Here is a 15,863-nt window from a genome sequence, read left to right on the forward strand (position 1 = left end):
GCTGAAAACGCCGCTGTTTCTTCGGGGCTGCAGACCGATTGCCGAGAGCTAAATCTGGCAGCTCGTACAGCCTTTCCCCTTGCTTTTCTAGCCGAGCAAGACATCTGCTATTTGCTGACTCTCTCCCTGCCCCCACGCCGGACAGGGCTCGCAGTGTTTGGTGGGTTTGAAAAATCTCTTTTTACGCAGCAGGTTTCGTGTGAGCACGGCTGCTTGGAAATAGGTTTCAGATGTTTCCCCAACTCAGCGCAGGGCCTGCGTCGTGTAAGCCGAAGCGTTTCTATAGGAACTGTGTGACATCTCTCCCGCTGCTCCCCGGCAGCTCTCTCGCGAGCATGCCCAGTGCAAGCCCTGACTTTGGCTCAACTCTCCGTGTGCAGTAACGGGCTGCACATATGGGACTGTGAATGCGGTTCCCGATGAGCTCCAACTCTTTGTCTTTGGGAGGAGGAGGAAGAGGTCGTGCCCGGAGCCCGAGGATCTGCCCCGTGTCCTCTGAGACCCTCGCCCGTCGGCGGGCTCGTGGAGAATGCTCGCCTGCTTGGCCAGGGGGAATTTGCTGGATATTCTGCAGGAGGGCTTCACGGAGGTAAATGCATGTCCCAGATCCCGTGCAGACCTTCCCGGGGTAAGGCAGCGTGCTTTTGTGCAGCATCTCTTAAGGGCTGCTATGTCTCCCAGCGCTTCGTGGAGCAGAAAAGGAGAAAAATGAGCAAGATTTTGGGGCTGGGGAGGGGGCAGAGCTGTTTACTAACAGGAGGGAATAGGAGGCAGCTCAGCCGGGGCTCTGCAAAGCAGCAATAGTTTTGAAGAGTTTGTGGCTGGTTTACAGCTGGTGGTTTTAGCTTGGCGTTTTTATTTTCTTTGCAGAGCTTTTGCTTTTGTACCAGAAAATAATATAAATTGCAGCGAGTTATGGAGAATGGTTTATTTTACATAACTGATTCCTTTCTTGAATATCTGAAGTCTCTATGTCTGTGGACTCTTAAAAAGCCTGTAAATCTCCTAAGTGGGCACGCAGTTCTTGGGAGAGGCTGACAAAGAGCAGGATGTTTTTGTTTTTTTTCCATCCTCTTCTGTTGGTTGTATTACTGGGGGACTGAAATTCATCTTGGTCAAGAAAATACCATCTTTAAAGTGTTCTTTATTTGATTATTCTAGTGTCAGGGAGACAGATAAATCACAAGGAGTGAGAACTACCAAGAAATTCAAGAGATGGGAATCCTGTGACTACATGGGGAGGGCAGATTGCTGTCGGTTTCCTTCTTTAGGGTGCACAAGCAGTTAGTCCACAGAGAGCCCAACCAAACTCAGTGCTAAATGCCAGGTCTGCATTCGTCATGCAGACCATGCTGGAGCACGACTGCCTGTCTGTAAACTGGGGAGGAAGGAACGCTGGGGGGGCTTGTGCTGAAACCCAACAGTGAGTGCTGTTTCCTCTCTTACCTGGTGCCAGGGATGGTCTCTTGGTGGGTTTCATTCTTTCCTAGAGTACATATCCTGTTTTGTTTTTGTGCTTAGTGGTTCCTCATCCTTCCAAGGCCCAGACCCCACCTCACTGTTCTGCCCCCATGCTCCATTCTCTGCAGAAACTGCACATCCCTCCTGGGCTTAGCACCGCCAGCCAGCAAGGGGAAAACAGACCGGGCTTGAAACTTGAGCTCCACGCCAGCCACAGGTCTCCTCTGATTGCGCTGCCTGACCGTGTAAATACTCCATCCCCTCCTCCACAGAGTGTCTCAGTCTCGTTTTTAGCTAGCAAAGGTGTTGTTTTAGCTCAAGTTGTTAAGCCTTACACTTCCTGTTCTCAAGGGCAGCAGATCTTTCCCTGGTCTAAGCTAATAGTAACCTGTATATTAATAATGGGAGTAAAGTACAATTTTACACACAATGCTAGCTCAGCTCAGACTGGTTTTACCCATAGGCTGCCCAGCTGTGGAAAAAAGTCCCTCTCCTACCATAAAAACCATATAAACTGACATTTACTCCCATGTCCAGACTGAATTTCACACAGTGAGGTATTGCAGGAATTGCCTCGCTAACTCGGTGCCTGTTGTTCTTTTGATAGAGCACCCTTTCTGGCCGGGGGGCTCTTTGGGTGGCCAGCTACCTTGAGGTATAAAAGGACGTATTTTCCAAATCTGGGCATAAGAGATTAACATACACGAGCAAGTAACTAGCAAGCTCATACGTGTTTGTGCAGAGCTCAGCCCTGAACACGCTTAGGACCTAGAGGCTAAGTATAGTGCCAGTTTCTCCAGGGATATTGATTGCTTGTCTCTGTCTTGCACGTTCGGTCAATAATCCATGCCTGGAAAGTTCCCCAACAGCCAGGATGCGACAGGCAAGTTTCTAATTTCTTTGCACTCTTCCCTCTCCATCCATCCTGCTGGTTAGGAGCCTTATTATCACACGAGCAGGGAAGGAGAACGCAGCATAGCTGTCCCTTCTGCAGCTAATGCCTGTTCTGCTTCACCGGTCACTTGTTAGACTGATGCTTTCTCCATGATGAACATAATCACAGATTGCTAATGGGCCCCTGTAAAATGCAAGTTCAGGGCAGTGTATATCCTTCCCTTTCAGAGTCCCTGTGCCAAAACAGGTTGCAGAGAGTGTCATCTGCAGACGTCTAAAGAGAGATGAGTTTTGTTTAATATTGAAATGCAATGAACTCCCCTGAGGCGTCACACAGCTCCTGTCCCCCTCTCATTAACAGACTATCCTGCCTCAAAGGTGTTTCGCTGCTGTTTATAGAGACTTACATTGCTCCGAGACAGCTAAATAATTCAATCCCACAGCTGGATGGTGTCATGGGAATGTATGGCTGCTAAAAGCTGCAGTTTATAATGAAAGGAAACCCCAGGAGGCAGGGTCTCCTCAGTGGTCACCGTGTCATTGCGGCCTCAGCTTGCTCTTGCTCATTGAGGAGATGCAGTTTGTTTGAGATACCCGCTCATGCTCCTGGCAGTTCATTAAGACAGATGGGGCACACAGAAACGTGTCAGAAACGCGCCTGACAGCTCCGAGATGTTAATGTGGCTGTATTTTAACAATTACCTGCCTTCTCTTTTTGAAGCTGGAAGGTCATTTCCTCTGGCAGATTTAGTCTGGAGCTGCTTGTGTGCCAGGAGTCGTTTGAAACGGGCATCTGTTCCCCCCAGACTGCGCTGAGCGCCAGGCCTGGGTCTGGCTCCCCAGAGGGTGAGATGGCATTGAATTTTCGAGAGCCCAAGCAAGAGGTGATTTTGAACGCAGGGTTTCCCACCAGCAGCAAAGTGAAGTACAAGGTTGGCTCTGTCTACGTGGGAAGTACCTGCACGTCTTGCTCCAGGAGGACCGCTAGTCGCCAGCAGTACGAGCGCAGGAAGCGGTGCAGTGCGAGCAGGGCTCTGTGCTCGCTCCCAGGTAGGCTGCACAGGGCCTGACCGCTCGCTAAGCAGTGGGTTTGCAGCTGAGCAGCCCCTGCAGCGGGTTTTTCCTGCACTTCCTGCACATGCAGCCTCTCTCCTCGCCGTTCAGTTTACTTGAGGTGATTAGATAATGTCCTGTCTGTGAGACCGGAATCCTAGCTGTGAGAAGTGACCTGGGCTTTGCTGTGCTTTTCTGGCTGAAGTAATCTTCTGGCACTGTAGACTTGCTGCCGTCTTGTTCTGGCAGCCATTCTGTTCTCCTTGGTGTAACATGCATGATCTCTGTTAAAAACGTCTCTGCTACTGGGATCTCAGCAGTAGAAACTTGCACTCACCCTCTCCTTGCAATGAGTGCTATTTTTAGCTAATAGGATTCACTCTGCAGAGAGCTGTTTGGACTCCTGTCTCACTCGTCCAGGTTGTCTCCAACAGGACTACCAACAAGGGAAAGATTTTTATCACCATTAGGGCTTGAGCAGTTAGGGTTCGGTCCCTGCCTGAGGTTCACTGTATGTCTAAGCCGGGTTGTGCTTTGGGTGTGCAGCAGTGGCTGTCCTCTGGCAGGGTGTATTACTGTGCATTTGCACGGTAACAGTCAAAGATTTATTGTTATCACTGTAGATCGTAGCATTTTACAGGGAACATAAAACTGAGTACAGCTGCTTTATAGAGCTGCTTAGGAAATGGAGACACACAGGAGAAGTGGGCTGCCGAATTCACATCGAGTCGTCGGCAGAGTGAGGAACGGAGTCAGTGTCCCAAAGGTGCCTTTAGCGCCCTTTATCCTGGACCAGGCATCCTCACTGTGTGCCTCTTCCCCTTCTCTCCATATGAAAGGTTTCTGCCTGCAAAGAGCACCGCTCGGTCACGCTGCGTGCCCCGTCTCTTCACAAAGCTCCTTTCCCCTGTCTGTACGGGGCTAGTGACTGCACACAGCTAAATAAGGAACAACGCTCCTTTTTTTTTTTTTTCCTGAAGAATCAGGGGATGTCTCAGTGCAGCTTGTTTTGACAAACCTTAGACTTTATTTGGGTGTAGTGGAACCATTTGATAATTGAGGGTGAATCATGTGCTCCGTGGTACTGGCAGTTTACAGTGAAAGATCTCACGTGGCTCAGCTCTTTGCACGTCTGCCTGATTGGAAACACCGCTTAAATAGAAAATCGCCTCAAAACACCATATTGGGGAAAATAGAGAGGCACTAAAACATCCTGCAAAAGTGCCAGAAATGATCCCTAAAGCGGCAACTTGGCTTTGAATGGCAGTGCCATGTTGAGGTGTGGGTGGCTGGTTGTTGATTAAGAGGAATGCATCCTAGACAGATTCAATTTACAAGGCTTCCCACCCGGTAGACGTCTGGAGTAGTTGCTGCCTGCAGCGCTGGTGAATTTGTTTAAATGAACTGATACCATCTTTGGGTTTCTGAACGAAAAAGAGTGCTCAGAATGGCCACTGCGGGTGTGGACGGTACAGTGAGTAACCCCAGGATTTTTATAAACAGGAGATTGGAGTTAAAGGACGTAAAAAACAGATTAATTACAAGGAGAATGCTTGCGTGTGGTGTTAGGGAAGTGACAGGCAAAATTACTGCTTGAAGAAATCGCACTCGGATGCCACTCACAAAAATACCCCCTAGCTGGCAGATGGGTCACCCAAGTGAGATCACTGCGTGACGGCAAGAATACGGCTTGGCAAAAGATCAATGGAAGGAAAAGGTTGCTTATATTACAAGGGAAAATGGAGTCATCAGGCATTTGTTCTGCACAAATTAAATAACTCTTTGGTTCTACAGAGATAAAAAGCTGTCAGACAAGCATTTCTCGCCGCTTGCCTGCCTAGGCTCAGTTTCCTGGGAGGAGACTCAAGGTGAGTTATTACTACCAGGTGCAACCAACTACTGAGTGTAACTGTCCTTCAGAGGTGAGCAGTGCTGCTGGCACCGGGAGCTCTTTAAAGAGATCTTCCATTTGCATCTACTAAGCTGTTTCCGAATGGATTCTAAAATGCAACATTAGCTGAATAAGATACCAGTATGTATAGGCACTCATAAGAATTACTTCATCCTGTACTGAAAATCATGTTTCAGAAATGGAGCACGACAGCTGTGTGGCTGTGCAGTAAGAAATACAGATCAAAACGATGTAAAAAATTAGGGTGTTAGAATGGAAATGGGCCTTGCTGTCTAACACCCAAGCTCTTCTTCTTAATGGGTAAAGGACCAGGAAAGGTCTGGAAAACTTCGCAGTCAAAAATGATGTGTCCTGATGGATATCTGGACTCTCTGGAAATTCTTGCTGTTGTTGGCACTTGGGCAACACATGAAATACAGCTTCAGCTCAGAACTTCACTGTTCACAGACCGTCAGTACTTGCGCTGGCATCCGAAAGCCTGCCAGTGAGCTTCTCTCCTAATAGCCCAGTCACTTATTCCCCTCCCAGGGTCAACAAGTGGTAGTTCAGTCAAGATGCCAAAGGCAGCTGTCATTTCAACCCAGCCATACTGCCAGGATTTGAGCAAAACCTCCTGCTTTCCTCCCTCTGGAGACGAAGACAGTGTTTTCTCAATTCTGACATTCCGAATGAAGGGCAGAAGCAGTTTCTGTGCAGGATCAGTGTTTGGAGAGTGGGATTTAAAACTCCTTATATTTGTTCCAAACACGTAGGATGCCAGGAATATCTCTAAAGTATTTCTAAAGATGTGGCCAAAGGCTTCTATTTGCAGGCACTTGCTTTCTGAAGTGTTGAGCCCAACCTGAACAGCTGATGAATGGCAGTCAGAGGCACTGGTTTCAAAAATGTTGACTGGGCAAAGAGATCAGAGAGCAGAAGACTGGTCTTTGTGTTCTTGAATCTGGCTCGAGAAACAGATGGCTGGTGCTTGAGGAAAATTCACTGAATTCACTGAACCAAAGAAATGGTTTTTGTTAAAGCAAGGAAAATCCAACGGAGCGTGCCTAGAACATACCGGGGATTAAGGGCTTCGTTGGGCTGCTCCTCCCAAACGTTTGTGCTGCTGAGTGTTTGAAAGTGACCTTTGAAGTTATAGGAAGCATGCTGGCTAGAATTTCAGCAAGACTTCGGCATAATCTTTCTTTCTGGATCTCAGCAAATCTGTGAACAGCCCTTGTCCAGACATTAGGATGTTGGAAACGTCCACGCCTTCACTCAGATGTGGGTAAAAGGGTTAAGGAGCTCCTGGTCTTTTGCAGCTCACAAGCTGTCCTGTCTCCTGGTGTGCACCAGCCTGCATGGGTGCCTCTTTTTCCAAACTGTGTTGCCATACTGAGGCGTCTTCTGTGCTCGAGACAGACTATTCATAGAAGATTTGGAAAATGCGCATCGGGCCAAAAGTTATTTTGAAATAAATCACATCTCCTGCTTTGAAGTGAGAGTTTTATGAAAGAGGAGTCCCGTTGGTACACACGGTCATTCTGGCATTACCCTGTCCATAACTGGGTGTGTTTCACCGTTGGATTCATCATCTCAATACATTAAACAGGCTGAATCAAGCAGTGATTTTGAGGAAAAAAAATCTTCTGCTGGCTTTCAGAGCAGGGAGAAACATCGTTTTCTTTGCTTGTAAGTTTTTATTATCTGCTTCTACAAAGGCCTTCTCAAACCAAAGCAAGAAAAAACTTAAACTTGAGGGGCACTGGACGGCAAATTACAGGCCTCGTCTAATTAAGGTCATGTCAGAAAGCTTAGAAATTATACAAGGCCTTAAAATCACATCCTGATGTAATTAGGCCACCCTTTGAGCTTCGTTGTTGCACACTTCTGGTTCAGTGCCCTAAACAGACAGGACACTAAATGCCTTTCATACTGGGACCAACCTCATAGCACGGGGTCTGTTACTGACCTTGTCAGAGTTGGTGTTTGGGCAGCGTCCACAGGGCATAAAGGAAAAGCAGAGTAAAGATTAAGAGAAACTTGATTCTTCCAGGCAGAGTCCCTAAATCCAACAATAAGGATCGATTCAGATTCATCAACTGTGTGCAGAAAAGGCGTCGTGTCCCTTCTAGAAGCAGAGTGTCTTGGGGGTCTTCTCTAACGTGACAGCAAGGGTGTCAGGCCCTTTGAAGGCATCTGCCCACTAAAGAATCATTTTGCCCAGGAAGAAGATTTGGACAACTTAAAAATGTGCAATCCCCTCATCTCAGAGGAGTTCATATTAATGAATTAACCTTATACAGGGTCGTGTAGATGGCACTGAGAGCAAACGACAGAGCAGCACACCACAGCATCACGACCTACCTGTATTTCACGTCAGGCAGACCGGGCTGATTTGTGGTTGAGGGGAGAGAAACCTGAGCCCCAAACAGCAGGTGGTGAATCCCACCGGTTAAATGAGAATAGCAAGGACACTTAGAGCTGCCAGAAGGTTTGCAATGGAGCTGCTGCTTTTCTTCCACCTGTGGACCGCATTGCTTAATGACACTTAACTGTAGTTATCAGCCAGGGCTCGCAGCTTGTTTGAAGAAGGGCTGACCCTGGAAGGGCGTTTTCCTCCCGAAGGCAGCATCGTCACTGGCTGTCGATAGAAAGCACGGAGATGTCTGCTCCTGACCTCAGCAGCTCCTTTCCCATAAGCACAGTAGGGCTGAGACACTTCTTCAGGGTACGGGCTGGGTAAGTGATCTGAAGTGGAATCCTGCTCCGAGAAGTGTTTGCGGAAAGGCACTAGAGCGCTAACCTGTAATTTGCTAGCAGAAGTACCTGCAGGTTGTTCCGTTCCTTACAACTGGGGGTGACCTCTAGTACCTTGCTTTAAAATCTCTCCTGCCCTAAGAATTCCCCTAGGGCTTGCAGCGGCTTACATGCAAGCAATGATCTGCCTGGGAGCTGAAGCAGCCTGGGCTCCAAGTTCCTTCAGGTAAGGAATTGGTGAGGTGAGGAGCTGCTCTTCCAGCTGCATGGTACAGGCAAACCTGGCCTTTTTTTGGAGTGCAAAGCTGTGCTAATATAAATAGGATTAAGCTTAACTCCGCCATAATCCTAATAACCTCTGCTCTGTATAGTAAATCTTAGACTAGGCTGATAGGTTTTTCCTCTGAAAAGCCTGCGTTTGAAAGAAATATTGCTGTAGGGCCAGAGCTTAGTGTCTGCTCCATTAAGTCCTGGATTTAGTTGAACAGAAGCTTAGTCCAAAATGCAGGGGAGTAGCAGAAAACTCCTGAGAGGTCAGTGGCTGAGGGAAGAATTATTCAGGGAAAGGTAAGGGACGAGCTGGGCAGAAAAATCATTCCTTCTCTGATTGCTCTTGGATGTAGCTGTCAGCCAGGCCTGAATATATCCTAGCAAGGGGAAGTTGTAGGGGTTGTTAAATCCTGTGCAGTGTGGAGCTTTGTAGGAAGCTGCATTCCACAGTCACAGCATCCCGGGAGTTGGTGTAATAGATCTGCAGGGCCTTTTCCCTCAACTAGAAAGGTAAAAGCTAAAGAGGAGCAGCAATAAGAACGTGAGCAGCTGTCGGAGCAAGGCACCTGAGCAGCTCTGGGGGACTGGGTCCAGCCACAAAGGCTCACTCTGCATCCTTCACCTGGTCTGGGGCGTGCTCTGCTTGTCCTGCCTCTGGGATGAGCCCCTCTTGTTGTTAATTACCCAGCACGCACAAAATGTAACGGCCTGCTCTGTTGTCAGGAAGCAGTGTGGAAGCCTGGGTGGAGGAACAGGGACCAGTCCTGGAAAAAGAAAGGAGGAACGCTTTGAGGTGCGTTGTCCACCCCCTTCTTCATTCCCAGCCTCGTTTCTCTTCCCCCTGGGGGTCCACGACTGAGGAGCCCAGACCCGTGTGAGGCTGGATGGGGCACGTGTCGCTTGAGCTGCGGCGCCTGCGGCAGCGAGGAGCGGTGGAGCATCTGCTTTTGGTGTGAGCATCTGTGTGGGCAGCTGATGAGCACAGCCTGGGGGGTATTTTTGGGAGGTGGAAGAGGCTGCGTAGGGCTGCTGTTCTCTTGGCGCAACAGATCGTAGCAAATCTTGTTTTTGCTTATTATGTGCTGGAAGATAGCTGGAATACTTTCCAGAACTGCTTTGCAGCAACCTAAGACTCTTGGTAAAGTCGTTAGCTTTTCTAGTTTTTGGATAGAAAATCGGGAAATGCTGCTCAGGCCAACTGTCTGAACTTACGCAGGAAAATCTTATGCGTTAGTGGAAAAAACAATTTACACCGCTAACAAAATGTAAGTCTACAGTATTATAGCAGCTACCGGTGTGAAATTCTCTCCTTTGTGACCGTGACATCCATATTCCATTGCCTCAAAATCCCCTTTTTAACACGCGTTGTTTAAAGTGTAAATGCTCTGGGCGTTAGGAGTGATTATTTTTTTTCTTCTAATAATAACAATGTCATTCTTACTCTTTTAAGAAACGGAGACTAAAAGATTGCCCGAATTATTTTTTTTTTTAAGAGTATGTGAAGAATGCTGAGAGAAGATAAAAAGAAAGCCAACTGCTTAGTGAGTGAGGTTTTTTTCCCTTTCAGTGAAAAAGGAGGTGTCTGAATGGAAGAACCACATAGACTCTTACAGACAATTGCAAGCTTTCTGTAGGCTGGAAGGGACCGTGCCCTTGTGGAATTACTACAGGACAACAGCCTAGTTCAAAACTTTGTAAAATAATTTGAGAAATGACAGCAGGATAGTAAACAGTTGTGAGGGATTACTTCCCTGAATTACATAGACATCAGATGCAATTTTCCTGCAACCTTATTTAATACAATGTTATTATTGAATCTAGATGTTTTTGTAATGATGCTCTGTTACTGTAAGCAAATCCACCTTTTTTTTCTAGCGGCATTTGCTTGAATAAATTAAAGCTTTATTGAATATGTGTAATTGAAGGCGTGTGGTCTCTGGCTCTGGAATCAGGCTGTCGTGAGGCTGGATCTCAGTGCCCCCACCATCAGTTAAAATGCAGTTGCGAGAAGCAGAGGTGCTTCTTGCAGTTCGGCAGGAGTTACCAGTGCAGTTCTGGAAATCAGCGCAGCATCATGAGCTTGTACAGGAGAGAGAAGCCACGACTTGTTGCTTCTTTGCAGTCCCCAGTTGCATTAAGCAGCAAATAAAGACCTCTGAAAGGGGGCAGGCAAAACTGACATGCATTGTTACCGTTACAGGCAAAGGAGAGCGCGCAGACCCCATCCATGTGACAGGCCAAGTCTGCTCCAGCAAGCTCTGCCACTTCTGCTTTTTTTTTTTCCCCTTTTTTTCCAAAAGCCATCAGGCAGGCCCCCAAGCTCGTGTCCTGTGTCCTGCTTTGCAGCTCCGCTGAGTAAGCAGGACTGACTGAACGTCGGTGCAGGCGTCTTTCTGAACCAACAGACCGAACCGTGGCGTGGTTAACGTTGGATTTCCCATGTCAGGATAATTACGAGTGAAGCTGTGATCAGATTGTGACTTCGATGGGCCGTAAAAGCATAAACTCTGACATTGCTGAGATAATACGGAAAGAGGTCTTAAAACCTGCTGCATGGGCAGAATAATGGGAAGCTTAGTGAAACAGGAGGTAATCCCATAAATGGATCAGTTTGTTTACCTTCCATGTGCCACACCAGCCCTGCCCGAAGGGATTTCAGTGTCACCAGGGCTCCTGCTGGCCATGGGAGTGCTAGGGGGTGGGGTGGAAAGGAAGAAATTGTGAATCTGCTCTATTTCTGTTCAGTTGCATGTGCCAGACGGGTCCTCGCGCTGACCAGCATCCTGAATTTCTTCCCCTTGTGGCAGCACTCACAGCTCTGTGAGGCTACGACCTGCTGCAAGGACGATGCTCTTTGCTGTCAGGTCCTGCAGGTGCTGAGACAAGTCATCTCCAGGAGTACAGGGCCCTGTGCAGAAATGGAGATCGGTCCATTAGAAATGCCCATGCAGCTCCTAGGCAATGGAGGAAGGGGGCTGTACAACAGGGTGACCCTTCCCTGCTGCACGGGTTTCTTCAAATGAGCCATGCTGGGTGTGCAAAGGAGGCAGGCTCTCTTCCAGGAAATCTGTCCCAGTTGTTTCTTGTGATAGATTGCAGTTTAATGGGAAGTAGCACAGGTTTTCTTGCTTCTGCCTTGTGGGTTTTCTACTTTCTAGATATCTGGAGGGGAAAGAAATACAGGGGGTAGGACACTAAATGCTGTGAGCGACCCTGTTCTGGCACTGTCATGCTGCCTGCCTGCGCATCCTGTCTTGGCACGGAGCAAGCTGCACCACAGTGTGCAGTGATGTCAAGTCCGTGCTCAGCAGGCTTCAGGGATGAGACCATTCCTTTGTTTTCAAAGGCAAAAGACAGTGAGATCTGTGAAGAGAGAGAGAGAAAAGTAAGAGCTATGCAACTGCCTCCTGAAAAGGCAATGATGTGCAAACATTTTGTTTTGTTTTCCATTTTCAGCAACAGCTACAGGCATATGTGGCCTGGGTGAATTCCCAGCTGAAGAAGAAGCCAACAATAAAGCCAGTCCAGGACTTGAGACAAGATCTCAGAGATGGAGTCATCCTTGCCTCGCTTATTGAGATTGTAGGTCAGTAATGCCATATGGCACTGTTTTTCGTCTTGCAGTTTTAGATCTCGTGTAAAAGGCTGGCCTTGGCTCCAACATCTGTCAGGCAGACTGGCGGACGTTAATGAGCGTCAGAGCTTCGGGGAGGGCTCACGTTAAAACAATCATAAAGCAAATCATAAAGGCAATTCTATTAGGTCCGCATGTGGTAGCAGTCAGTTACAACGCAGCCAAATCGCAGACCTTTTGAACTGCGTATGTGGTCTCTAAGGTAACCTGTGACAGAGATGCCAGAACTGATCAGGGACCATGTTAATTCCCACAAGGCTGGAACGGAGTCGTGAAAGGATTTGCCATGTTGAGGAATGGTGTTAGTTTAAGGCATTTTTGGAAGAGTGAGCTGCTTGCCGAGATACTGGTATTTATAAGAAGAGAGAGCAGAAGCAGCTCTGGGGGATAATGCTGTCTGTCTCAGCAAAAGTGTCTACTATTTCCACACAGAAGCTCACAGTGACTCAGGAGTAATCGTAGAATAATGAAGTATGCTTAAAAATGCCCCTTTTCAGACAATATACTGCAAGGTCTGCCTCCAGTGTACTTATTCCTAGTACTGGGTATCTTATAAGCAGGACAAGAAATCACACATGTCTCCTCGCAGTCCAACAAGACATAAAGTTAGCCCCTACAGCTGTAGCAATTCCCGAGGCAGCACTAAGCACTGTCCCCTCTAATCAAGTTTTTTTCACTTCTTTAGCTGGTGAGAAGTTGAACGGAGTTCAGGTCAACCCTACCAGCCAGCAGGAGATGAGAGAAAATGTGGAGAAAGTCTTACAGTTCGTGGCATCAAAAAAGATCCGCATGCATCAGACATCAGCAAAAGGTACTTGCCCCTGGCGGTTGCCACATATGATTCTAGCTGTTGAACACCCAGTTCTATTTTTGCCTCATATCAAACAGAAACAGATAATGCGTTGTTTTGTGGGGGAGGTTGGTTTTTCCCTCCCTCCCCTGTGGCTTAGTAACAGGTTTTGGGTTGCATGATATCGTATTCTCGACTGTTTTTTTGTTCCTGTGCACTGTGCTGCTACCAAAGTGCCTTTTCTTCTGTCACTGAGCAATGAGAAGACCAAGTGATGGTGTGACGGGGAATTCAGCTAAACTCTTTTAAAAATCCTAGTCTGACAGAATGGCTGATCTGCACAGTGAGCCCAAGACCAAAATGCTTGAGCTAGCTTGTACACAGGAGGAAATGGCCTCGTGTGAGATAATTAAAACTGATTAGTTAACATTTGGAAGGTGCTACAAACAGTTTAAGGTACCCTATTACTAAAAAAAAACTATTAGCTGGAAATGGCCACAGAGGGAAGGCTCAAGTCTGTTCAAAGCATTTAAACTTGGAGTCAGTTGTCAGCAGTGGGTTTGCTGCTCTGTGCAAAACGAGCAAAGTTAAGCATGAGTGCTGTAATTCAGTCTTTTTTGTGCAGTCCTTGTTTACTGGCACGGTCCTGCTGGGTTTAATTACATTCACGCTTGTTGGTCAGAGGCAGCTCTGGTGGGACTTCACGTTAAATAAAGCCAAGGAGGGTAATGTTGCCTTTTGCAGATATTGTCGATGGGAACTTGAAATCTATCATGAGGCTGATCCTCGCCTTAGCTGCTCATTTCAAGCCGGGCTCCGGAAGAGCAATGAATCACAGCGCTGCTGGCATGACGGGGAAGAGCTTGTCAGCGTCGTCTGCCAGCCACAGGCCTCGCTCAGCTGCTGCAGTGGCCCAAGGGGCAGTGGCTGCTCTGGCAGATGTTCGTCAAGATGTCTTGCAATCTGGCCGGGACGTTTTCCGGCACAGACAGAGGTAATTATTTTTTTTCTGATTATGAGAGTTCAGGTTGTGTTAGCAGGTGGACACCGTTTCATTTTTAAGTAGATGTCTCTTTATCCCGACAATTCCTGATGTAAGGTATTCCTATTCAGTGAACATGTAGAGAAAAACACTGCTGTCTCACTGAAACCTAGAATGGTGGTGCCCTAACAAAAGGGACGACTGATCTATGCTGGATGCCTCATAATGAAAACTGCAGGCATCCCAGGTCCTTCATGGATTTTCCAGCAAAACAACTGTTGGACCTGTGTTAGTTCACAGAAAAAGGACAGTTCTTTATGGCTGAGCCAGAGGGAGCTCTGCTGCCTTGTTTTTCCTAATTCATGCTGAGGATAGTGCCCTCTTGGTGTTGTTTACTTGCAGACATTCCCATTTCAAGTGAAACAAAGCGAGGGTCTTAACTACAGGTGCTGCTTACAGCTCTGGGAGCAGTTGTTGCCAGAATTGTAGTGTTGGTCCTGTTGTACAAAGTGGTTTTCTGCGTTGCTGTTCGCCCCAATGTTCCACTTGCTGCTATGTAGGCAGATGCGGTGTTGTGTGCTGTTAATCAGCTGATGCATCCTTCCATGGAAGTGGAGGAGTTCTGGTGATAATGAGGGGAAATGATCCATGTACAGAAGGAATGTGTAATTCTGAAAAGCACATTTAACACTTACAGAAGGTGCTATGTGGATTATAATAGTAATGACAGTTAAATGGAAGCCAGATGGCTGTCTTTTGAGGGTTTCATTTACACAGCTGAAGGTCATTTGCCCATGTTATATTGGCTCAAGGGACTACCCATGAAGTAATTTGGAAATGAGGCCGAAATGGTATATTTTGTTGAAAAATTAAATACTAGAGGTTTCTCTTGCAAAGTCGTTAGGTCAGGAGTTCTTCAGCAAAGCCAGTCCTCGTTCTCTTTGCAGATTCTGTTCTTTTCCTTGCCTTCACAGAGCTCTTCTGTTTTTCTAGTCACAGAATAAGGGACGAGTTTACAAGGAGAGTTTGTGTTTCCTTGCATTTTCCTCACACCAAGAAGATGAGATGAAGCTCCCTGATGGGAGAACTTTCTTAATAGGAAGTTTTCTAATGGTTCCCCCCTTCCTGCCTTCTATTCATTAGCTTTCCTCCCCTCCTCCTTGGAGACCAGAAGCATTTCTGCCCCTTCTTCATGAGGCTTCACTCATTTTTTGATTTTTATCTCCAGAAACAGCAGCATGGATGAGGAGATTGAAAACCCCTACTGGAGTGTCCGGGCACTGGTGCAGCAGTACGAAGGGCAGCAGAACATCGCCTTGGAGTCCCACTCCTCCAGGTAAGGAACTTCATTGCCCAGCTGTGTCCCATTGTGTTCCTTTGTCTGGCATTCCTTAAAATGCCCTTTGTCATTGTGATCTGATTAGCTCTGAAAGAAAAGAGGATTCCCAACGTAGAGTCTCCTGTCTGATCTGGAGAATGAAACCTCGGGAACCAGCATGGAGAAGTGGTTTACTGTGGAAAAAATGACAGATGACATTGGTCTCATCCATGATGTGATCACATAGATAAGAGCTAGGAATTTCTGAGTTACCATTGCTCCGAGTGTCCCTCCCTGAGATCAGGGGAATAGGATCAGGAAAGACACAGCTGGAGGTGACAGGCATGTGGATTTGAATAGTAGTTACGGGAATACACCCGTCTGTAGTCCAAGCCTACAGTCCCTGAGGGATCTGCAGCTGTGTCTTCATTGCCATCGTGCCCTCATCCATCACCTTTAATTGTCTCTAGATGTACAGGTATCTCGCTTAGCCTTCCATCCCCCAGACTTTCACATTAAATTATGTTACTGAAAAATCTCCTGCACGCTGTTGTGAAGTCCCAAAAGTCAGAGTTCACTATGGTTTATGTGAGAGTTGGCTTTGCCCTTTAAAGTAGAACTTGGATCCTGAGAAGTGTGTGGTCTGTGCTATAAACGGTCTGCCCAGAACCTGGGCAGTGTGTGCCAGTCATGACACATTACAGTGGTGCCTTGCAGGCTCTTCTCACTCTCCTTTCCTTTGGGGCAGAAGTGAAAACTCTTGTCCCTACTTACTTGAGCAGTGAGGAGAGAGGGAGGACATGTGGCTATGTT

General features: G+C 47.3%; 1 protein-coding gene across 4 annotated transcripts in view; it reads left to right on the top strand.

The window, feature by feature from the left end:
* DIXDC1 (DIX domain containing 1) overlaps window positions 1-15,863 on the top strand; it is a 36,455-nt gene continuing 20,592 nt past the window's right edge. Inside the window, exons 1-5 of one of the 4 annotated variants that reach the window (XM_050715004.1) lie at window positions 1-628; window positions 11,783-11,912; window positions 12,646-12,771; window positions 13,495-13,744; window positions 14,961-15,068. In XM_050715004.1, coding sequence (XP_050570961.1) covers window positions 530-628; window positions 11,783-11,912; window positions 12,646-12,771; window positions 13,495-13,744; window positions 14,961-15,068 — 713 coding nt within the window. In that variant the 5' untranslated portion in view covers window positions 1-529. The remainder of the gene's footprint in view (window positions 629-11,782; window positions 11,913-12,645; window positions 12,772-13,494; window positions 13,745-14,960; window positions 15,069-15,863) is intronic. The other 3 variants (XM_035555833.1, XM_050715006.1, XM_050715005.1) reach the window with 3 other exon arrangements.

Source organism: Cygnus atratus, chromosome 22, assembly GCF_013377495.2.
Source record: "Cygnus atratus isolate AKBS03 ecotype Queensland, Australia chromosome 22, CAtr_DNAZoo_HiC_assembly, whole genome shotgun sequence".
In the NCBI taxonomy this organism is placed as follows: domain Eukaryota; kingdom Metazoa; phylum Chordata; class Aves; order Anseriformes; family Anatidae; genus Cygnus; species Cygnus atratus.